A 23,428-nucleotide genomic window follows, 5' to 3' on the forward strand; every position below is an offset into this window, starting at 1 on the left:
TACATTTGTTTTTGTTTTTTTACTTAAAGAATATAAGATGTGTCAATTAGTGAGCTTTAGAGATGCTGGTAGGCTAGCTGTTTCCCCTGCTTCTAGTCTTTCTGCTAAGCTAAGCTAACCGCCTTCTGGCTGTAGCTTTATGTTTGGCTTACAGATTTGAGATGGATCTTCTCATCTAACTCTCAGCAAGAAAGTGAATAAGTGTAGTTCTTAAAGTGTCAAATTATTCCTTTAAAGAGCTGCAAGTCCTGAAGGGTATTTCAGTAGTTTTAGTATCTCATTATCTAAATGTTGTTTCAGAGGCTTTTCAAGAGTAACATGCTGTTACTAAATATTTTAAGAAAATAATGACTATTTCACACTTCTCTATTGCAGCTTTTCAATTGTGAGAATTTGCCTGCTTTTTTCTGTGTATCATTGTAAATTAAACATCTTTGAATACGGACTGATGGTTGGACAAAACAAGCAATTTGAAGATGTCACCTTGGGTCCCGGATAATTTGTGATTTAGTTTTACTATTTTCTGATATTTTCTTGACAAATCCATTAATTTTAAACACAATGGACAGGTAAAAAGAGCATTTTTAAAAATCGTTAGCTGCTTTAGCTTTAATGTCAGTGGAGCTGCATATTATCGCACTACAAAACAGAGAGTGTTGAATTTCCACCAGTCGACTCATCTTGATTCAGCCTTTTCTTCAGTGCTCTTCACCTCCAAATAACAACACTGTGGAGAGAGCCTGAGGTGAAGAATTCATTTGGTAGCTGCTTTCGGATGCTGGTGCATATCAGTGTGTGTGTGCTTGTGTTTGTGTGTGCACATCCCACAGGGGCTCCATCTAGGGTGGATGCTGTGTTGCTAGCCCCTTACCCTAACCTTAACCATCACAACTAAATGCCTAAACCTGACCCTTACCCTAACCCAAACCTTAACCTAATTCTAACCTAAACCATAAAACTAAGTATTAACCTTCAAACAGCCCTTTGAAGTTGAGAGGACTGGCCAAAATGTCCTCACTTTCCAAAAATGTCCTCACACTGTAGGTAAAAACATGTTTCAGTCCTCACTATGTAACACACACAGCAGAAGTGTACACACACACACACACACACACACACACATCACGTGCCTGCAGCAGCTGCCCACAGTGACTGAAGCATGTTGGTCCCAGGGTAAACTCCCACTGCATATCCTGTCAGCTCAGAGAAAGTGTCAATCAGCTTGTCCAAGTCAGCTAAAGAGATGTGTCTACGCAAGCAAAATGTACTATACTAGCTGTCCTTGTCCTTCACGACTTCTGACAGCAAATAACACTTTTCTTGCCGGGACAATTCCATTATTCTAGTTTTAAACTTTATTGATCAAGGGAGGGGATTTTGCTGAGCATGTGTACCATTTCTCCACAGATTCCCACCTGGGAACTTCCCAGTACAAATGAACTCAGTCTTTGATTCTGGACTTTATTTAGAGGTTAGCCAAGGTAAAGTTCAATAGAATTAAAGGAGTTCTGGGAACTTAAGTAAAAGTGCTATTAATGCACTTTCCCTGCCCTTACTGTCATAATTTACACAGGGGCTCAGCTGTCCACTTAAGTTGTTTATAAGACATTAAGAGCATTGGGTGTTGATATATATTGGTATTGGTACAATATGGCAGGATGTTCAACATTAAAAACTTTAAATAGGCTACTAAGTTACATACTATCTAGCATGTTAATTAAAGGCCACATTTCAAAGCAGACAGGAGCAGTACTGCTGTTGTAATGAAATCCTTGGTCCTGTTAACTGTTAATTTGCTGCCATCTTGTGGTGAGACATGGAAAAACACAGCCTATAATATCTGAAGTGCAGCACCGGTTCAAAGGACAAAAAATCAGTGGTATTATAAAATTAATATTGTCTCAAAATAGCACAATTTAACAGAGCAAATGGTGAAGTGTTGAAGCCCTTTTCAAAGTCCCATTATCACTTACATCACATACACTAAATTGTCTGTCGATGTAACTGTTGTGCAAACTGCGCATGAGTAGTTTGTCCCTTGTCATTTCCCGTCGTTGTTTTGCGAACGCGTAGAGTATGTTGGTGGACGTGCAAGTTGACAGGTAAGAACAACATGTACTTTTCATAATGTAATCCCATTAACAGATTTACATTTGCCCTGTTTTTTAAAAAAATAATAAAAATACTAAGAAGTTCATTATTCACGTTTTCAGGAATTGTGTGCAAGGTGTTCTCAAATGAGGAAGTACGTAATACTGTCGAAAAGGGGAAAGTGTCAAAACAATATATAAGATAACCGACCATATAAGCTAGCAAACAACGCGCTACCGGTAGCAGCTAGCTGTTTTGTTTGTGTCGAACCTCTCACATTTTGTGACGATTTATATTTGTTACAAGTTTACTGCTGTTACTTCTGAAGCTAGTGTATGATTGACTCGACCCTTGCTGCTTTTGCTGCCCCGTGACAAATACATGCAATCATTACATCATGTTAGCTATGTTAACTAACTCTGGCTAGCAAACTGAAAGTTAGCTATAGCTTTTAGTATCACTTTTAAAAACTGTTTGGGGTCTCCTCTTTTGCACTAATTGTTCTTGTTTTGTTTTTTTATCCAACAGGTTAAAGTGAAAAGCAGACGTATACGAACCACAATGTCCAGCAGTGTAAGTGACATAACAGCAACTTCCCCGTAGTTAGTTAGCTCAGTGTACGGCTACTTGCACCCCTTGTAGAGGTGTCCACCAAACTTCATTTAAAAATCAGGCAGTATATTCCTTATCGTTCAAATTACACACCGTATAAAAAGTAATCTTAGTATTTATCACTTATATGTAGCCCATGGCCTGGCCTTTAACTTGGTGTTTGTTCGACATTTCCCGGATTTTATCCCACTTTTGAGCTGCGTCAATCAGTTTTAACTCTTGAATTTTTGTTGAATCACACAAATGCGGAATTTAACCAAAGAGTTCAAGCTATTCCTAAAAGTTTACATGTGTTACACTAGATGTGCATCTTTACCAACAAGATTGATGCTGTTAAATCAGCAGATAACTGGCCAGTTGGTAGTTAATGTAGTGGTATAACTAGAACATACAGGAGTATAGCTTCAGGCATATTGTACACTGTGGTAAGGAGTAATGAAATACTGCACCTGCTTTATGTATTAGACTTACTTAAAATGTTGCTGGCTGTTAACAGATGCCTTTGTTCCTATGTAGGTGCTGTGTGGTCGAGGCAGGTTGGTCTTATCTCAGACAGCTGGCCATCGAGCATTAGCTGCTCTCAGTGTCAGTAGAACCAGAACCTTCTCTACTGCGAGCTCAGATGAGCCTTACATAGCTGTATCACACACAGACTCAGGTGAGTCAAGTAGTAAATGAATTAGTCACCAGTTTCTGGTAAATGTGATCATAGTCTACAGTTCACAACAGGCTTTGATCTGAATCTGAAGGGAGCCTATGACATTTGTTTGTTGTTTCTTTGCACTTGCTCCAGTCTGTTGAATTGTGTTTCCAAATCAACATGTAGAGACAGGATGGTGGGTCAAACATGGCAACAGTGTACTGGTGTGGTTTTCAGCAGCAAACTGAGGGAAGATAAAGCAAAGCAAAACATAAAGGAGCATGCACGAATATCTTTGTCCTGTCCCCTCCAGGCCCCAGGACGGTGTGGCCCGATGAGAACATGGGACCATTCGGACCTCAAGACCGGCGCTTTCAGTTACCGGGTAATGTTGGGTTTGACTGCCACCTGGAGGGCATGGTGGACCAAAAGAAGACTCCAGTCCATAGGACTGTGCCTGATGTGCTGACAGCCCCAAGCTGCACAGAGAGACAGCACTTCATACTGGCCCAGTTTGTTAATGAGTTCCAAGTAAGTTTTTTACTTGCGGCAGGTCTGTAGCTACAATTGAGGACACTGAGGTTCTATTGTTTATTCTTATTCATTTATTTATTTGTGAACTTTGGGGGACTTAACATTCTCTAATTAAAAACAATCAGCAATTCAATGAAAAATTCCCAAATCGGCCATTAAAATTGTAGAACTTTAAGAAATTATATCTGGCTACAGTAACACTGAGATTTTGTTCCTTTATTACCTGCCATGTATTGCGTTAGTAGGTACATTTAACAATATGTTTTTTAGCCATTTAATGGTATTACATTTTGGATTAAATTAATTGACAGTTCTTATATTATTAATTATGATAACATGCTACAAACAGCTATTACAAACATTCTCAAAAACAGCTTTGTACACTACATGTATCCAAAGTTTCATCTCAGGTATTATTTCCTAAGAAATTCATATTATCAGTAAGAATAAATTATTTCCAGGCCTCAAAGCTGCTTTGTCAATGTTTATATGTGTTTGTTTGTTCATTAGGGAAAACTGGGTCCTATGTCCACGAGAGTCCACAAAGCTGAGCAGTACTTTAATCAGACAGGCACAGACTTCTCCATCAATTCCTGTCCTGAGCTGTTAAGGAAAGGTAAGGGGACGTTATTTGGCATTAACTCACTTAAGCAAAATCATCTTATACAGTGACTCTGCATAACCTGTTAATAGCCTTCAGTTGCCTTTAGTAATAACACTGTGTGATTGATTGTGTGTGTGTGTGTGTGTGTGTGTGTGTGTGTGTGTGTGTGTGTGTGTCAGATCTTGAGCTGTTGTTCCCCTCAGCGCCCACCACTTCCATCACAGTTGTGACCGTCTCACAGAGAAGCAGTCGGTGTGAGGAGGCAGCGGAGCAGGACAGAGACAAGCTGCTTCACAGAGTGAGTCCTGTGATGTTTTATTGTTATAATAAGTTTGGAGATGTGATGTAATGTCGAAACAGCCGCTGACTGCGTTTTCTCCTCACTGCAGTTTGTGAGCGGTGCAAAGGAAATGTGCTTCGCTCTGTGGACTGCAGGCTACTGGGCAGACTTCATTGACCCAACAACAGGAGCAGCTGTGAGTTATTCTCTGTTTGTAGTAGTGATTTCTTGTATGGTGCTGTTCGGCGGGCACGCAGTGCCGCTAACGTTTGCTTAACTTGTTTCTCTGCTAACTTAAGATCCAGACACCCAATGACTAAAATCCTTCATCCAGTTAAAATATATAGTTAAAAACGACCAAGATCTAAAAAGTATTTCGTAAAAATGTGGCTTAACACTGGATAAAGAGTCAATTTTGGCACACAACCACAACACTGACGCAGGCGCAAAGGGGATATGACACCATTGACAGGCAACCAAATGAAACTTCCCGTTACACTGATTAAAATTACAGATTTCTCTAGATTTGAAAATTGTTGGAAACATTTGGGATAATGCAAGAATGCAACTCAAAAAAATATATAACCTAGGTCTAGTCGTTTTTTGGACATTTTAATGTGGAACAGTTACATGTTATACCTTTAAGTTCCTGTTGTGGAAAAGGCCTACAAGAGTAAATAAGTGTAAGAATAATATATTATCAGTCCATAAGCTCAGTGGCCACTTAATTAGGTACGCCTGTACAAACTAATGCAATCCAATACAGCTGTTCTGCCATGAAGTCTACTTTTATGATGCCTATAACGTTTTTTTTACTCTGTCATAGACGTGTTAATTCAATTCTATGTTTTAGCACTGAGGCCATAGTTAAAGGTGGTGTTGTACTGGACTGTATTATATTGCCATCACCTTATGTTCCCCAACAGTTCTTTGCATCTCCATCAAGTCCAACTGCACTGCGAACAGAGGAGGAGCTGAGACATTTGGGCTTTCACATCGAAGCGTCAGGCTCCTGCACAGTTATTCGCCACATCCTGAGAGGAACGCCTTTGTTTGTGGGGACTGTTTTCACCAACGCACCTACTCACAGCACTGCTATCGCAAGACTGCAAGGACTTTCAAATGCACCGGATGATGAGGAATAGACCTTTTTTATTCCACAGAACTAAATCCAAACACAAGGCCTCTATTTATTGTTTGAATAAGCTTGGAACTTGACATACGGTAGTGTTGGTACATGGTTGTATCTGTGAAAGGTTGTCTTACTCTAACAAGGACTTGACCGAGACTCTAATGTAGACCTCGATGCTGACAAGAGGTCACATGTCAACCCGGCTTATCCTGCACTACATCCAGGGAGAAACACACACTCTTTTCTGACTACATTACTAATAAAAGACTTTTCGAAATGTAATATATGCTGTTTGCAAAGTTTGTAGACAATGTTAACACTTTAGAGGACGACGTCATCTGTGTTTTATGATATTAGAACCATGGATATGAAATGGAAAGCCCTCAAATGGTCTCAGGCTGCTGTTAGCTCATGTAAAAAGATGCAGATTCCAACAACACCTTAAGATTCAAGCTGCGTGATATCAGGTCAATAACGGATCGTTTTTTCTCTGATCTGTGGCACAGAATCTAAAGAAGTACAGGTACTGTTTCTTTTGAAGCACTAGAGTCGTGCCAGTCAGAACTGCCGAACAAATAAAGAGAGTTCTCATCAGGCTGCAGTGATGCTGCATTTCCTGTAGCTGTCAGTGTGTGCTCTTTCACAGAAATGTTTCCCAAATTTACCACCAGGGCCCTGGTCTTCGTACGTGGAGTTATCCAGATTGAAATGTTGACGTGACAAATAAATTATCATAATGAAGAGTTACCTATACATATACATGATAAAATATACAACAAAATCAAAGTTTGTATGCTAAAAAAACAAACAAATCCGAATGTATTTTGAGATACTGTGAGCATAAAGACTTAAACTAAAAGAGTCTGACCAATGGTTAAAGACCAATGGAAGCAGGCATTTCATTTGGTATTCAAATGGGATGGGCTGATTTTTTAATCTACCAAATGTCTGATCTAAACTGTCATCCCTTTTGTGTTGAACACGTCTTGTCGGCCATTTTGTCTCTTCCTAACATTGCGATGGGCACCGCTGCCAATATCTTCAATATTCGCCAGTATGGAGACTATTGACCCAGAAGTCTCTTCCAGTATTAACTTTAAAAAAAATTGAATTCAAAATATCAAAGTGGTGTCTCATTTTATGCAATTGTATGCAAAAAGAATGTATCAGTATACTCTCGCCCATTGATATTTGGGGGGAAAAATGACCACTTGATGTTCTCTTCAGGGGAGAGTTGTACTTCACTGGTTTGAGTTGACTGTTGGATGCAGCAAGGAACATTTGATTTATATGGATTTTGAGCCTCAAACTAATTGAATGCATGGAGACACATTTTTACACAATATACTGCCTCATTTGACATTTTTATTTTGCAGTTTGTGTATACAGCATCTTCGTCATCTGAGAGTCCAAAACTGAGAACACTGAATTGCTGCAACAGGAGATTTGCACAACGAGTCAAAGCTGCTCCACCTTTTGGGTGCAATGTTCCTTTCTGTCGAAATATCCAGCCTGTGTGTGTTGTGCAGAAACTGATGGTTATTTGTCACCATCTAGTGGTTGATTACATTTATCGCAAACAGGCTGACTCCTTCACCTTCAATTTGACCAATGTTCTAGGGAAAGTACTCTGACTGTTATACCTCTGATAATAAATGATGACAAAAGAGTTTTCATAGTTAGCTAGTTTTATTGAAGTCCATATCAAGAATCAAATGCAGATGTGTTGGTGATTTAGAGCAGTGTTTTTCAACCTTTTTTGAGCCAAGGTACATTTTTTCATTGGGGAAAAAAAATCACAAGGCACACCACCAACTGAAAATGTTAAAAAATGAAACTCTGTAGCCTATATTGACAATATATAGTCATTCTTATCAAAGTGTCTTGAATATGAATCAAATAAGCACAAAGAAAAAAGTATTTTATGATCTTTCATATTTCTTCTTTCAAATAAAAAGTTGGCTACCTGCTGCCACTTACTGATATGGAAGAGTATGACATGGTTGCTCTGCCGGTCACTAGATAGCACAGGCACTCGACAATGGCATATTATTTGCAGACAATAATTCATTAGTTTTCAAAAAATGTTTTTTAGACCAATTAGGTGAAATTGAATAATTTTCCAAGCGTACACAGTACGCGGCACAGTGGTTGAAAAACACTGATTTAGAGTTTCCGATTGAGCTGCATGTCTTTGGAACGTGGGAGGAAACCGGAGCACCCGGGGAAAACCCACATCAGCACGGGGAGAACATGCAAACTCCACACAGAAAGGGCCGAGGCCACAAACTGAACCCTCGGCCTTCTTCCTGTGGGGCCACACTGAGCCACCGTGCTGCCTCTCATTCTTAAAAAGGACGTGTTCTTTTAGCCACATCAGTACAGAGGTTGTTTTAGAATGTAGCCTGTACCTTATCAAATCCAAATCTGACACATCCTTTTTAAGAATGTGTATTCATCTTGAAAAATGTCCAGTGATTTATTTCTTTTTTCTCAAGATGAATACAAAACTATACAGAAAGGACTTGCTTGCTCTAGTAATCCTACGATCCATCGCTGATGCAGGAGGTGAATGGCTTCCTCAGAATCCTCGCTGCGGTAGAGAACATCCTCATGATGGCGGACCGCTTCTGTTTCCTCTGTGGCGGTGGCGTCGATCCATTCTCCAAGGTCTTCTCCAAGTTGATGACTTCACTGTGAGACGCCGAGGTGTTAATCTCACAGACCGGAGCAACTTTCCTCGTCTTTCTGCTGAAGAATCTCCCCACTTTGGTTACAAAGCTGCTGGCTTTTCTTGAAGACTTCTGCAGATGTGCTTTTAATGTCCTGGCAACGGCTTCCTCAAAAGTCACATCACTGGACAGCATGGCGGCCTGCAGCAGCTTTGCACATCCAAACTCGCGACAGAGTTCTTTATAGATGGGGATGTGGATGTTTCCGACATTCTGGGAGAGAGCGGCACTTATTTCCCGCCCAGTCCTCTCCCACAGACATTCCAACATCTTGTCAAAGTCCACGTCTACCACCGATGTCTTGGTGGAGTGAGCGATGTGATCCAGAAGCTTCCCGAGAAACACGGTGAGAAAGGTCTTCTCTCGCTGTGGCAACTCCTCTGCAGAACTGGCGGGACATTCTACGCTCTGACAACCTGAGAGGTCTGAGCTTTGCGCCTCTGACACAGAGCAGATCATTTCATCGTCCCCTGCGCTGAACTCCTCAACGTCCGTCACCTCGTCTGGAATGGAACCCTCCGAGAAATCACTTCCCAGGCATTCTATATCCTCAGGCGACTCATGCTCGTCCTTGTTGATCAAACACTTCAGTATATGGATTATATAGTAAACCATATCATCAGTGTGAGATTCATTGGAGGTTTCCGACTCAGCAGGCTCCTCGGACTGCCAGGAAGAGACTGACCTGATTACAGCCAGTGAGTGGTTCACCCTCCTCTTCACCTCTGCTCCGAACAACTCTAGTAGTATTTCAGAGTTGTGGGACTTCTCCTGAACGATTCCTAGCGCCGCACCAAAACAGCTGTGAAGAGAATTCCCAAGGCTGGCTTGGATGTCTTCCTCTGTCACACTGTCATAATTATACTTCGTCTGCGGTGTTTCAACCCTGTTCCTTAAAAAGAGAAACGGTCCCATGTTAGTCAACTGATCTGCTCTGGGCAGTGAGATTCAAACATTTCCCCCTTGTATCACCAAGCTCTTTGGGTTTTTTTCAACCCTTTCTTTCATCAAATCAGCAACCCTGGTAGCTGATGATTTATACCAGAATTTATACCATTTTTTGGACTCTAATAATCCTAAGGTCACAAAATGCTTTTGACTTACGTTGTGATAGACTCGTTGCTGGCAACCTCCAGGGCAGTCTGGCCATACATCCTGCTTTGAACCTGAGGTCCCACAGCTTCCAGGACCATGGCGCTGATCGCATCTACAATCTCATGACACATGTCGGATAGCAGAATGATTGTGTCTGCATGGACTTTGCCAGCTGCCAACAAAATCCACTTCCTGGAAGAAAAGATTAGGAATGGTTAAGCAAAGCAAATATTATAATATTCTTCCGTTGGTTTGCTTGATGACTTTTAACTTGTGACTTACTCATTTGGGATATGATTTATATATAAAAAGACCACTGGTTTCAAGTTCGCTGTTGTGAACAGAGGCACTTCCAAATCGCTGCACCTCTGTTCTCCCAGTTCATCTGCTGAAATCTAGAAAGAAAAACAATCAGGTTTTAACAACCAGACGTCTTTTACACACCAACAAAACACTTCTCATTGGGTTAGGATTCAAAACACTATAAACAGTTTTGGTACTTGGTGCTGTGCACAATTCACAAACCAAATCTGCATTCAGACAGAGCAGATGGAAATCTGTGACTTGCATTTGAAGAGCTTATGGTCGAATTAAAGTGCTGTCAAATGTTGCCTTTGAAAAGCAAACAATTAGCTGTTGGATATTAGCGCGCAGCAATCAACAAAACTCTTACATACAGAATAATTCATTTTCTCTTCATTTTAAATAACATCACAGCTTAGAGATGTATGTTTTAAAAATATATTGTGTGTGTGTGTGTGTGTGTGTGTGTGTGTGTGTGTGACTCAGGGCTAGATTTTCTTACCTTGTTATCCATGTCGAGCGATAATTTATCAATTGAAGCACAATCCGGCGCTTTCAACATGTATTTAAGGTGAAGGTCTGTGTAGAACTGTTCACTTTGTCTCTGCTGAGGTAATAAAGTGACTGTAGAACAGAATTCATCATAATGAACCAGAACATCACAACTAAACCTGTCGGATTCCGGAGCATTCTATATCCGTATATAGAACACACACACACACTTCAGTACTCACATTCTAATCAAGTGTTGTAAAATCATTGTTAAAATTCTAAAAAGTCTTATTTATGTGCTGAAGAATAAACTCGACATGGCACCTTAAAAAACAAACAAACACAGAAAGCAGACATTCTCAAAAGTTAAGCCAAGAGTTAAAATAATTAATTAATTTACATTTAATTTACAAGACTCAAAATGAAAGCCCTGGTTCTCTGCAATAATAAACTGTATATTATGAATAGTCACATTATATATTCAGTGTAATAAATGAATGCCAAATAAACAACTTTAAACTTTATTCTAATATGAAATAATATCAATAAATAGCTGCTATTTGTAACTCCACATAGCCTATAGCTACGGACAGATTAGGAGACAATGGGCCCCTGGGCACAGACATGTAAAAGACCCTCCCACTCCTTTTACTCAGGAGCAAGACCCCAGACTGAAAGAGACACACAATGACTACAAATGCTTTTTGTGTCTCTTTGTGGTCTTTTGATTGACTTTCCAACAAGAAATGTTAACAGTCTGAGGGCCCGAGGGCCCGGGGCATGCATGCAGTAAAATACCAAGTTCCAAAAACTGAGCTTGCTAGGGGGGTTCAGGGCCATGCCCCCCCCCTGATCTAAATATGTGCATTTTAAGATCAGGTTAAATGTTGCAATGACTGATCCACACTACAATCTGGAAATACAGAAGAGGCTAAATTGATCACGAAACATCTGAAAATGAATGCTGACGATCTTTAATTAAAGTGTTCAAGGGAAATTCACACTACAGACACTGCTCTTTGTTCGCTCTCAGCCTCTGTATTCACTGCCTGGCCCTTTCTCTGCGACTCCTCGCTCGTCTCTCCTGCCAAACAGTACATAAACGAAAGCAAAATGTGTGTTGTACATATATTTATACAATAATAATATAGGCCTATTTCATTTTCGTCTGTCTCAGTGAAGAAAGTAAACACAGGGTCAATAGATATTTATGTGTAAATGTTACCGGCCTCCGCTTGGATAATCTTGCAATGGAAATACAAATATGTAGGGGCACCACATTTTTATGCATCACGATGCATGGCCTCTGTTTAACGTAGCGCGACCGCATAGGAGCTATTCGTCAGATGATGTCTGGGGATGAATGGCACTGAACTACAAGCAGTCCACTAGTAAAACTCTCTGATTACCTGTATCACGCGTTTGCATGGCTTCAGCTATCTATCTATCTATCTATCTATCTATCTATCTATCTATCTATCTATCTATCTATCTATCTATCTATCTATCTATCTATCTATCTATCAATCCATCCTTGATGCTAACATGCCAACTGCCTATCAACTAGTGGCTAGGGGGGCCTGTGCCACCCCTGGCCACCCTTCTGACTCCGCCCCTCCCAAAAAGAGGGGTGCAGTTATGTCATGTAACATCAGTCTCACATTACACCATAAAAAAAAAAGTAATATTTTGTACATACATTTATTACATACAAAAAACAGCATGATCAATTTCACAAGCAATTTAATACTGACAAAACCTCCAGAATTACACACTGACATGGTTAAACAATAACAATCTCACATTAGTATTGACGCTGACGCATAAATAAATTACCAAAAAAGCTTAAACTAAACCTAATTTAAATGGAGTATGGTGCAGTAGTGACAGCCCTGGACAGTTTCTGAAACATCCTTATGCAGTTAATCTAATCAATCTGAGCAGGAGACCATAAACACAAATCCCAGATCTGATGCTACATGTACCAGCTGTGTTAAACAATACCATGACATTAGGAAACGTATCTATCGCTGTTTTTCACCGTTAGCTCATTGATAGTGTCCTTTATCAAGGTGTTTGTTTTTGATGATGTTCCACAGATGCAGAGTTTCGCTCTCAAACATGTCCAGCTGTGAAGATGCCGATGATGATGATGATGATGTAGCTCAGCGTTGCAGGAAGAAGCCTTCTGCTCGAGCTGGCCAGAGGAGAAATCGAGGAGAAAATGGCGCTGCTCTTATTTCTCGGCACCAACACGTTACAGATGTTCCCCTCACAGCAAGACGAGCACACCTGGCAGATGAGATTTAAATGTTAAGAATAGGTCCCGATTGCATAAAAGAATCTGTGACTTTTCTGTTTTTCATAAAATGAGGATGTGGTATGAGGTTGTGGACATTAATGTCGTTTAATCCAGAGGCTCCACATACCTGATAGCCATTATCAGTGACATCAGCACAGCCAGTAAACAGACAGTCCTCCAGGGTCACACAACGCTTGGTCACAGACACACTTTCTCCATGGTTATCCATCATGTGGAGTGTGTAACAGTATCTGGCATCTGGAAGACATGGCACACCTTAATGTCTGGGTTATTTTGCTACCTCCACACCACACTCTCCTTCATATTTTAGAAAGATTATAGAGAGTGACGCCCCAAAATTCCCTTCTGATGATCAATAATCTGATGAGACTGATCCATACCAGTCCTAAAACAGCACCCAGTGTGTCTTAGCTGGCATTCACGTTTACGGCCCTTTTAACAATCAGGTGTTAAGGAAAAGCTTGCTCATTAAATTCAACATGCCAAAGTCTGACTATTTAGTTTCCTTTATATATGCAGAGAAGAGGTTTTCCCATGCTTGTATGTGTCTTTTTCACATTCACTCATTATTGCCTGCAACTATAATATCAACAGAAGGTGAAAATAACCAAATCTAGCAGATCAGCGCAGTCGAGCTGCGCACATAGAAGCAAATGAGAAACGGCTAATGTACCTTTTGGACAGTAAACGTCCGGTGCCCAGCGATTACACTCATAGTTATCTGCAGCGTCTTGACACGTGAAGCACTTGAAGCCGCCAGGATGAGGTGTAGCTGTGGAGGACAGACAGAGACATTTCAGTACTCTGAGTTACAATGTTTGATGAATAACATTCAGGGTTTGAGGGTTTGTTATATCTCCATTGAACTTTTGAGCAATTCTGAAATGATGTTTGCTGCAAAACACAAGCTCACTAGCAACTGCACTTCCTAAATGTGTCCTAAAAGTTGCTGACAGCTTAAAAGTTACTGCATGATAAGCTGTAAAAGTAGAGAAAGACAGTAAAGTTTTTTAAAAAAGGATTGAAACTTGATTGCAACATACACAAAACAAATTAAAACTATGTTAAGCAGGAGACAAACTGTGGGATGGAATAGTATATATAATAGTAAAAAGCCTTTTTAATATGAATTTGCAGTATCATTTTAAAATTTAACTATCCATCATATTAAGACTGAATGAGGAGATTCATATTGTTTTTACTTTAAATTAATGCACAATTTAAACGTTAATTTAATGAATTATTTTATAAAACAAAAAAAATCTAAATTTGTGATTACTGATGCCAATTAAACATTTAAAAGAGGCTTCTGTGACTCAGCCTTCAGAGTAAGATCAAGTTGATAGCCAAACCTTATCTCCAGGGGAGAGGATAGCGTGGCTGTGTTCTGGTTAGCCACATGCATCTAGAAATCTCTGCAGAGAGCTCCATGTGCACGTCACCAGTTCCTACAACAGCGCCTGATAAACTCTTCAACTACCCGAACTCCCACCTCAGCCTCTTGTTCAGGAAATAATGGTGGTTAGTGACCCAGCTGACATTCGTAAGGTGGAAAGCCTGTGGCAGAGGACTGGAGGTAGTAGTAGTAGTGTGCATACTCAGCCTGGACAAGCACTTCACCAAAATGGACTGGCTGAAGCAGGCAGAATAGCCTACAGATCCTGGTTAACTCTCTCTGTTTTGGCCATTGGACTGCAGATGAAAAATAGACAAGAGACTGACTGCGGTGCCCACACTCAGAAACATCACGATAGACCTTTGAGATAAAAAACTACCATTTATGACCCTTGATAGATAAGGTAAGTAAGATAAGATTGAGTGAGCAGCCTTGGAAAATCTGTCAATGACCACCATGATTGTAGTTTGACAAAAGTCTTCTCAAGGTCCACTTACTAGCATTTTCTTTTTTTATTTGTTGTCAAAACACAATTTTGACATTTTGTTTCACTTCACTCATTTAGCCGAACATCGGAATCATGTATTTCTGTTAGGACGTTGGAGGAGGGGCAGCAGGTATTTTGTTTTGTCTTGCCCTAACCAATCAGTGGCAAGTGACAGATCCATCCCGCTGACTTCATTTTCAGTCAGTACGAAAGCCGTGACAGCAGTTACTAGTTAACAATGACAGTTCACAATGATCAAATAAATATGCCGATTTAACAGTTTCTGTTACTGACTTCAAGTATTTCTTGAGCTGTGGTATCGGTTTAAGAGTTTTCTGTAATTCAATTAAGTCAAATCTACCACGCCACCACCATTTTTGTAGTGACTTTTCTGTCGCTAGCTAGGTAGCTAGCTTAGTCAAGCCTGAGAGAGGTACGTTTTGTTTGTCCACTGTGTCGTGTATTGGGGTTCATTCTCTCGACAGGGAGCGTTCAGAGTGTTCAGTTCCATCCAACCACAGGCAGGTGCGGAGGTTTTGGGGGTCTGATAACTTCTAAAGGCATACAGAACTACAGTTCAATTGCAACCCCCCTGAACTGCCTTATCTCTTCAAACTCACCTTTTCAGTGGCCGGTTCAGGCAGAACAGGCATTTCTGGAGCTCAAACATCACTTCACCACTGCATCTGTCCTAAGCCTCATCAGTTTGAAGTGGAGGTTGATGCCACCGATGTGCAGGTAAGTCAATTCTCTCCCAAAACTCCATCCTCTGCCCTTGCTTTTCTTTCACCCTGTTACCACCCAGGCTTTGAAAAAGCCAAGAACTAATGCCCTGTCCCGTTTGTGATTTGAGTTTGAGGCTGAGGAGTCCACTGGAGAACCTCTTGATCATTGGCGCGATCACATGGGATGTCACATGTCAGGTAAAGTGGTCACACCAGCAACTCCAACCCCCAGTGGGTGTTCTGCTAATTGTTTCTTTGTCATCTCTGCTTTCAGGTGCTTTTTATTCTTCTGCCCAAGTTGCTCACTGCCCAAGAGAATGCTGAGCTTCTACTTAAACATGCCAACCTGGTCTTCCCAGGTATCTTGTGTCAGACCAACACCCCCAGTTCACCTCCTGCTTCTGGAGGGAGTTCTGCAGCCTTCTCTGTACTTCTGTTAGTCTCTCCTCAAGTTTCCATCTCCATCTCCGAATCTAGCTCCACCACAGGTCTGTCACCTTTCCAATGTGCATATAGTTACCAACCCCTCTGTTTCCAGAGCAGGAAATGCTCACACTAGCTTGTGGCTGTGAGGCAGCTGGTGTATTAATACTGTGGCATGTTTCATTAGTGTGATAGCTCAATCGCACTATTGTTTTCTTTGCTCTTTATTAATATGATTGCTGATTCAGCATGAAAAGCAATACATCTGAAGCCTGCTAGCCTATGACTGTGACAAGCCCACGGTCTAGGACAGTAACAAAACACAGTGTTTACTGTTCTCAGGACCCACGCAACAGATGTTGTCAAGTTCTTACATAAAAGATTTGTTTTCCAGACAGTATCGCTGAATAATCATGTGTTTACTGTGACACAGTGATCAAACAAGGACTTGTTTGCCCTTCCCATTGGCAAGAATCATATCTGTACTGGTAATTAGGCTGTGATTCAGCTGGGACAGCTATGGGTCTCAGGGTCAGCCACTTTTCAATCACAGGACAAAGCCTGTTACTCACTAGACAGAGACACACACACACACACACACACACACACACAACTCGATCACTTTTGAAGTTCCCCAATCTTTTGTCTCATGATACTGTTTGAGGCAGATCCATGAATGAATTCATGAATGGATGGATTTATGGATGAGTTTCTGGAACTAGTAGGATCTTAAACATGACTAAAAGGAGATATGCGTTTCATTATCCTGATCCAAAGTAAATTCATGTCTGTGAGGAAGGACACAAAACATCATGTTATTGTTGTTGTTTACTAATCTTCTGCAATTGCATCTTAAATAGCTGAACCATAATTTATTCTGTGGAATTTGTTGAATTTGTATGTACAGTCGTCTACATGTCTTTTATGCGCACACATATTCTTGTCCCCCTATGTGTATTTAAACCCTCCCCATGTGTCATTTGTTGTCCAGTTAGTTGCTGTTTGTTTAGTTGACCTCACTTATGGTTTCTGATTATGTTCTCAGTTTCCCAATTTTAAATCACTTTTTCACATTTGTTTTTTTTTCTATTTCAGTACTAAATATATTGACTTGCTTTCCACACCCGCTGTCCTTGAGTCTTACAGTTTGATCCCTGCAAATGTTAGATTATTGATGCATTCACCTTTTTTAGATTAATAAGACTTAGAGTCTACAGCCACACTACTTAGGCACCTTGGTGCTTTGAGCTCACAGTGACAATGTTAACATCCTGATGTTTCACAGGTAATGTTTACCACGTTCATCATCTTAGTTTAGCATGTTAGCATGCTAACATTTTACACTTTACGCCTCTGGGAATATGGTTACAGTGTTTTTACACTCAAAACACACATTATGCAAATAGTAATTTTACGCTCCTACTTGAGGGATGCAGCAGGATGATGTCCGTCATGGTGAAGTCCCGTGACTGGACAGTTTTCAGCCAGTCAGCAATGTTGGTCATTAGCAGGACACAGGCCACTGTTGGCCAGGCTTCCATCATTGGCCCAGAGTAGCTTCATGCACTTTTCTGTTTGGGCAGGCAAACACTGTGGGAGAGAGGGGGCCATGAACAGCTGGAAGACACCACACAGGTGGTTTCAAATGAATCCCCAAAATTGAATTAACCAGTGATAATCCACATTGTCAAATATATAAGAATGAGTACTACAGTAATAGGTGTCATCACTTGGAAACAGTTAATGATTGTGAGAGTGTCTGTCCAGTGTCTGTGACAAAAATTTGAGAAATGCAGCTCTAGATCTCTCTTATTGCCTACTTTATCTGCACCTTGATAAATACATGTTAAAACGACAATGTGTATGTCATTATTTTGTAGTTGCAGTGCATGGAGAATATGAAAACAAATGCCTTCTCAAGAGAAAAGCAAAGCTAAAGTCCTAGTAATAGAAGGAATGAGTGTATAAAAGTGATCAGCTGTGTGTGTGCTGCTCATGCTGTGAGCTTGCTTCATCATTTAAACATCAAAAGGAACCCTACCAGATTAACTCTCAGCATCTATCCCTGGATTTGAATAAATGCAGGACAAAGGACTGGAAGACATCTAATATGACTATTAACATTGTCACTTCTGACATAGACATGAGTTATGTTTCAATAAGAAAGCCCCCTTTTGCCCTCTGGGAATTAAGCCATTAGTCCTTGCTTGCCACATGTTTTTTTTTCTGTCATGCAATGGGTCATTCATTGGTAAAGCCAAGTCAGCATGTGCATTGTCTTTTACTCTGACCCTTTAAACTTGGAGATCGCAACCGCAGGTCTGCTCAAGGAGGAAACGTCCCCCTTTAGACCTTCTTTATTTCCAAATCAGTTCCTCGGCTTCTTATTTGGGCCTTTAAAAATCTTAACTGTGCTGTGTTCTATTGTATTGTCAAACTTTGAATAATAATTTCTACTTTAGTCATGATTACTTGAGACCTTTAAACAAACAGTAAGAAACATTCTTAAAATGTATCTTTGCTATTTATTTTTACAAATCATGCACTACTGGGAAATAATAACAACACTAAGAGTCCACAGCTATGCTAGCAGCTCTATGAGGCTGTACTCACTGCAGGCATAGCAGTGCTTTGAGTTCAATGCTAACGTCAGCATGCTAACATGGTCATAGTAACATTGCTAACATGCTGATGTTTAGCAGGTATAGGCTGATGTTGACCATTTTCACCATCTTAGTTTAACCTGTTAGCATGCTAACATTTGCTAATTAGCTCTAAACACAAAGTACAGCTGAGGCTGATGGTAATGTCATTAGTTTTTAGTCATAAACCAAGTATTGGAAAAATGGAAATTTTGACCTGATGATGGCGCTGGATCAAAAGTTAAGGGATCACCATAGATGTCTGTACCAAATTTCATGGCAATCCATCCAATAGTTGTTGAGATATTTCAGTCTGGACTAAAGCGGTGGGCTGACTGACTGACTGACATTGCTATTGCCATACCTAGAACCACGCCACTAGTCTAGCTATAAAAGAGAAAAGCTGTTAAACCTTTAAAACTACAGCCTGAGGTAATAGATACAAGAGGCTACAGTGAGGATAAAGAAAGCCTTTTGAGGACACAAATTCCTTATTATGAGACTGACTTTGTTGAAGAAGTCAAGAAATATCCTCTAAGCTGCCATGTTAATCCTTTGAAACATCTCTAAATCAGGTGCAACTGTGGCCATCTTTATGCAGCCGGAAACAATTTGTTTTCATTCCAGACTCCAAAGGAGGATTTGACAAGTCAGTGACGAACATATACTGTAGAGAATAACTCTCCATAGCCTAAAGGTTTGAACCACATTCAGAATATCTGACAGCTTATTACTTCAAACAGGGCATGATGATACTGTGACATGTGTCATTTCAACATAGATCAAATAAACTTTAAGAGGGGGCATTCCTGTTTGCAAAAATGCGAGTGCTTTGTCACCATATGAGAAAAATTCACATCGTCTTTCAATATTGAGAGACGATACTTGAGTACTCTTGGTTTATAAAGATTTAAAGCAGAATTTGTTTGCATGCAAGAAAAAAGTATGCAAAAAAACATTGTTTTTTCTATGGGCTTTGGTATGTGTTTCAGCAATTTCTTTCATTATTATTAACAGACTTCTATTATATATACACAGGCTGTAATTATACCATTGATGACACTCTTATCACTGTTGGTAAAACTATTGCCATTTGCCATATTGCCATTGCCAACAATTCCTTTTTCATTTAAGTACTCAGTTACAGTCCAGGCAGAGCACTCTCTAACAAATGCTCTTTTTAGATTCACTGAGATGTCAATCACTTGATTAAATACCAGATGACCTGGTTTTGCCCCTGAATTGAGATCAGTAGATCTGTGTAAGATCAGCGATGAGTTCTGATGCCTCTGACTCTATTTTATGTTTTATCCCCAGGCTTTGTGCTGGCTGTGTGGTTGTAAATGCTTGTTTTCTTTGCATTATACATGCCCCAATAAAACTGATCCACGTCTTTGCTGCAGACAGAATAACCATACTGTGCTATACTGTACACAGCATACTCTGAATCAAAGGCTCTGGATTATTAAGTTTAAAGTAAAAAAAAAAAAATCAATGCAATCAAATCTAACATGTAGGCACTGTACTATGAAGAAATGTACACAATACACAATATTTAAGAGCAACCCAGCACCTGAGGCACAATGTATGTATAAATTCTTTCTTCACTAATTGGAAGCTAAAGTAAGTTGGTGTTTGTTTCAGTGCTAACTTGAATGGATTTTTAAATTGCAGTATTGAAACAATTGGAGTCTCCTCTCTAGATTTGCATGTCTTTGGACGATGGGAGAAACTAATGAACACAAACAGAAAGATCTGGAACCCAAATTTGTGTCTTAGTGACATTACACCTGAATGTGCCCATTCAGTCCATTCATTATGCTCCTCATAGCACTAGTGCTACTGTATAGCTCATAATGATGTGCTGTAAACGCTGAAAGGAAAACTTGAGATTAGCTCTCGAACTTTGAGCTGTCTGATAGATGCCAGGCCTCGTCTGGAGTAAAATTTGGTTTGAGTCTGAGAGGCAGGAGTGAGGGGATTATGGCTCCCTGTTCCAACTGGAGAGGGATGAAGAGGGTTTATATCACTCAGGGTTCAATCAGCACCGACCAATTCCTTCGGGTCCCAGTTAAAAGGCCACGCAGGGCTGAAAGAATCTGAAGGAGAGCAGGTTTTAAATCTTTCTGTCTCCCCTGACAACAGTTTGCAGATTGTGAGTGTAAAAGTTGATGAGTGGAGCTGAACTGTGCAGCTTCTCAGCCACAATGATATTATTAGTGATATACTGTAGAACACATCCACAGTATTTTGCAGACATTACTGTTGCAATAGTACCCAAAAAGGTGTTCTTTACTATAATTTCAGGCATGGTGGTGGTGCAGCCATCTAAAGTGTCACATAAAAAACACACACAAAAAAATCGCATTTTAAATACTGTTTGACTCAAGACCCTGCTTGTGACCTCTTCCTACCAAAGATAAAATGGGTTTATCTGCTGAGTCTAATGCTATAAATCAGTCATCAGAAGTTCAGAGGTTAAGTTGTGTTTTCTGCTTAAAATTATACATACTGTATAAAGACCTGGATTAATAACATGACTCAAGTCAATGAAAAAGGTTATTTCCAAGAGAAAGCTGTTAAACTCCAACATTCAGACAAACTAACTACTTCCTTCTGTCCGCAGGCAGTGCTATGCTGCCTTCAAGTGCTGCCTGTCAGAGATATATCATAGAGACTGAAACACACCTGAAAACATTGTAAATATTACTATACTATAAAACCACAATGCAACTGATGGTTCAACGTGGATCCATTTGTACATGTGAAACGGGTTTTGCACATTTGTGGATCGCTTCCTGTCAGTTTGTGGGCCACGTGACATTTGTGACTTCCCTCCTGTTTGCTTTTGGATTTTTGCCGCAGCAGATCTGTTGGGAAAAAAATCCAACAAATGTCAAATGTGAACTATTTTGATTCCTTAGATGAAGGATAATTGCTACACGTTGGTCATGCGTGTCTAAGGAATACTCTATCAAGATTTAGGCCACCAGGGTTGCCTTTGAAGTTCAGCTGATATCCAGCAGCTCAGTTCTATCGACCAGACACATATGGCAGGGGCTTAACTTCTGTTATACAACTGCTTATGTTTTTCGGTGACTGCACCGGAGAAATGACAGGATGTGTTGCTGAATTCTCGTGTCTCGTGCTGTTTAACACTGTTGACTGAAACAGCAAAGTGCAGTGTATCATAACTTTACTTGATCAGACCTATTGTTAAAGTGTTAACTGGTGGCGTTCAGCCTCCCGTCGAACACAAATACACAGTTTGCTTCCCAAGCATCTCCATCTGGGTCTACTGAGTCACTACATCCCTGTAAGATTTTTATGAGGCCCTTGCTGAGCTGGGCTTCTCATAAAATTGAGAACAACAACATTGTTTAACATGGTTGAAAAAGGTTACAACAGGCCAGTGGCTCTTAATGAACACATATTTACTGTAGTAAAGAATGGCTGCCAAAGGATGAATCATTCTTTCTGGTAACTTGCAATCAAGCTCTAATTTTGTGTATCAACTGACTTCATTACTGCAACTTAAAACCAGCTGAGCTGATGTGACTGAGTAGTCCATATAGGTCGTTTGTGCAAGCAGCTGATTACGACCCATGTTTACGTTTATTGTAGGGTGCGCCCTCTAGTGGTCGTGGTAATTATGATCGGAGCAAACCAGGAAGTCAGGTGAGGTAGTATAAAGAGCTAAAAAGTCCACTTATAGAGGTGTTGGGGTGGACGAATGGCACAAACAAATAAAGGTATTTTACCCAAGAGACCGGGGTTCGTGTCCCGTGTGAAAACCAAAAGTCAACGTTGACTTATTTCAAGTTACATAACGTTACGTACGTGACTTACGTTTGCCTAAACCTAACCAAACTGCGACAGTTTCACAACGTTAACCACGTGTTTAACGTACGATTTACGTAACGTATGCTTGCAGCGCGTCCTCACCTGCCACCGGTAGGGGGCGCTAATTTAGAAAACGCTCCTGTGGGTCGTGTTAGAGGGTAGGAACAAACGACCTATGTGGTCGTTTGGGTTGGAGGAAGTATTCAGATCCGTTACTTAAGTAAAAGTAGCAATACTACAATGTAAAAATACTGTCACTGACTGTGCACACAGTATTTTGATGTTGTAGCTGGTGGAGGTGAAGCTACCATGAAGTACTTTATACTGCTGGGTAGTTTAACCAATAACACTGCACATGTTATTATGTAAAACCTGACAAGTAGCAAGTACCAAGCTACTGTTAAATAAATGTACTTGAGTCAAAAGTACAATATTTCCCTCTGAACTGTAGTGGAGTTAAAGTATAAAGTTTCTTAAACACTGTACATTGTAATATAGGTACATTGCACAGTGTGAATATGGAACTGCATACGTGTAGACAAAAAGTGTAGATACAGCACATTTAAATGGCATTAATGATGTCAAAAATACACTACATAATTAATTACCCGCATGCATGTAATTAAAGATGCCTACTCAAACTGTGCTTCAAATCTCAGCCACTACACATGAATTAAAACAGCTTAAATAATTAAAAAAGCCTATTTATGGGACTACAAAGGCGCTCTAATCACTCGCTGTAATATAACAGGCTACTAAGGATTTAGGTAATTAAAACCGCATTATTATTCTGTTCAAAAATCATGCTGTCTCAAAAAGTGTTTCAGTATTAAACAGTGTATTTGATGAGTTCTCACTCTGATATATCCTTACATTACGATTATTAAGCATTATTAAACATTAATTCGTCTTAAATTACGGCTTAATTACACTGATGACGCGTGACATTTAAAGACATATTAAAACTGACTTTATCCTGAGTATGCTTACATACGGTACTTTAAAATACAACTTACCGCCTTTATTCCCTCGATAAGCCCGCAGGAGGCTTCCAGCCCGACTGCCCGCAGATGA

At 40.1% G+C, this 23,428-nt stretch overlaps 3 protein-coding genes across 3 annotated transcripts; 1 reads left to right on the plus strand and 2 right to left on the minus strand.

Moving 5' to 3' along the window:
* Positions 1–1,918: 1,918 nt before the first annotated feature.
* On the plus strand, positions 1,919–6,175 carry LOC122872230 (cobalamin trafficking protein CblD-like). Its single transcript, XM_044188164.1, has 8 exons — positions 1,919–2,102; positions 2,620–2,664; positions 3,220–3,361; positions 3,657–3,874; positions 4,388–4,493; positions 4,661–4,779; positions 4,871–4,957; positions 5,688–6,175. Exons 2-8 carry the CDS (start codon positions 2,653–2,655, stop codon positions 5,904–5,906), a joined length of 903 nt encoding a protein of 300 aa, XP_044044099.1. The 5' UTR covers positions 1,919–2,102; positions 2,620–2,652; the 3' UTR covers positions 5,907–6,175.
* Positions 6,176–6,795: 620 nt separating this feature from the next.
* LOC122872228 lies at positions 6,796–12,630 on the minus strand. Its single transcript, XM_044188163.1, has 4 exons — positions 10,526–12,630; positions 10,003–10,115; positions 9,730–9,912; positions 6,796–9,517 (listed from the first exon to the last, which is right to left on the minus strand). Exons 1-4 carry the CDS (start codon positions 10,583–10,585, stop codon positions 8,437–8,439), a joined length of 1,437 nt encoding a protein of 478 aa, XP_044044098.1. The 5' UTR covers positions 10,586–12,630; the 3' UTR covers positions 6,796–8,436.
* Positions 12,631–17,410, minus strand: LOC122872447 (ly6/PLAUR domain-containing protein 6-like). Its single transcript, XM_044188694.1, has 4 exons — positions 17,293–17,410; positions 13,512–13,610; positions 12,945–13,075; positions 12,631–12,807 (listed from the first exon to the last, which is right to left on the minus strand). The coding sequence occupies exons 1-4, from the start codon at positions 17,408–17,410 to the stop codon at positions 12,631–12,633; spliced, it is 525 nt and encodes a 174-aa protein (XP_044044629.1).
* Between the last annotated feature and the right edge of the window lie 6,018 nt (positions 17,411–23,428).

The sequence above is a fragment of the Siniperca chuatsi genome, linkage group LG24, assembly GCF_020085105.1.
Source record: "Siniperca chuatsi isolate FFG_IHB_CAS linkage group LG24, ASM2008510v1, whole genome shotgun sequence".
Lineage (NCBI taxonomy): Eukaryota > Metazoa > Chordata > Actinopteri > Centrarchiformes > Sinipercidae > Siniperca > Siniperca chuatsi.

What these genes read in the sequence shown, in the direction of transcription:
- LOC122872230 (XM_044188164.1), top strand. An exon ending in AGTTTGTTAATGAGTTCCAA is followed by an intron (nt 3,875 to 4,387) that starts GTAAGTTTTTTA and finishes TTTGTTCATTAG; the next exon opens with GGAAAACTGGGTCCTATGTC. An exon ending in TCCTGAGCTGTTAAGGAAAG is followed by an intron (nt 4,494 to 4,660) that starts GTAAGGGGACGT and finishes TGTGTGTGTCAG; the next exon opens with ATCTTGAGCTGTTGTTCCCC.
- LOC122872228 (XM_044188163.1), bottom strand. Translation starts at nt 10,585, where the DNA reads ATGTTGAAAGCGCCGGATTGTGCTTCAATTGATAAATTATCGCTCGAC. An exon ending in CGCTCGACATGGATAACAAG is followed by an intron (nt 10,116 to 10,525) that starts GTAAGAAAATCT and finishes TTTTCTTTCTAG; the next exon opens with ATTTCAGCAGATGAACTGGG. An exon ending in ATAAATCATATCCCAAATGA is followed by an intron (nt 9,913 to 10,002) that starts GTAAGTCACAAG and finishes CTTTTCTTCCAG; the next exon opens with GAAGTGGATTTTGTTGGCAG.
- LOC122872447 (XM_044188694.1), bottom strand. Translation starts at nt 17,410, where the DNA reads ATGGAAGCCTGGCCAACAGTGGCCTGTGTCCTGCTAATGACCAACATT. An exon ending in GGACGTTTACTGTCCAAAAG is followed by an intron (nt 13,076 to 13,511) that starts GTACATTAGCCG and finishes CATGTCTTCCAG; the next exon opens with ATGCCAGATACTGTTACACA. An exon ending in TCACTGATAATGGCTATCAG is followed by an intron (nt 12,808 to 12,944) that starts GTATGTGGAGCC and finishes CTCATCTGCCAG; the next exon opens with GTGTGCTCGTCTTGCTGTGA.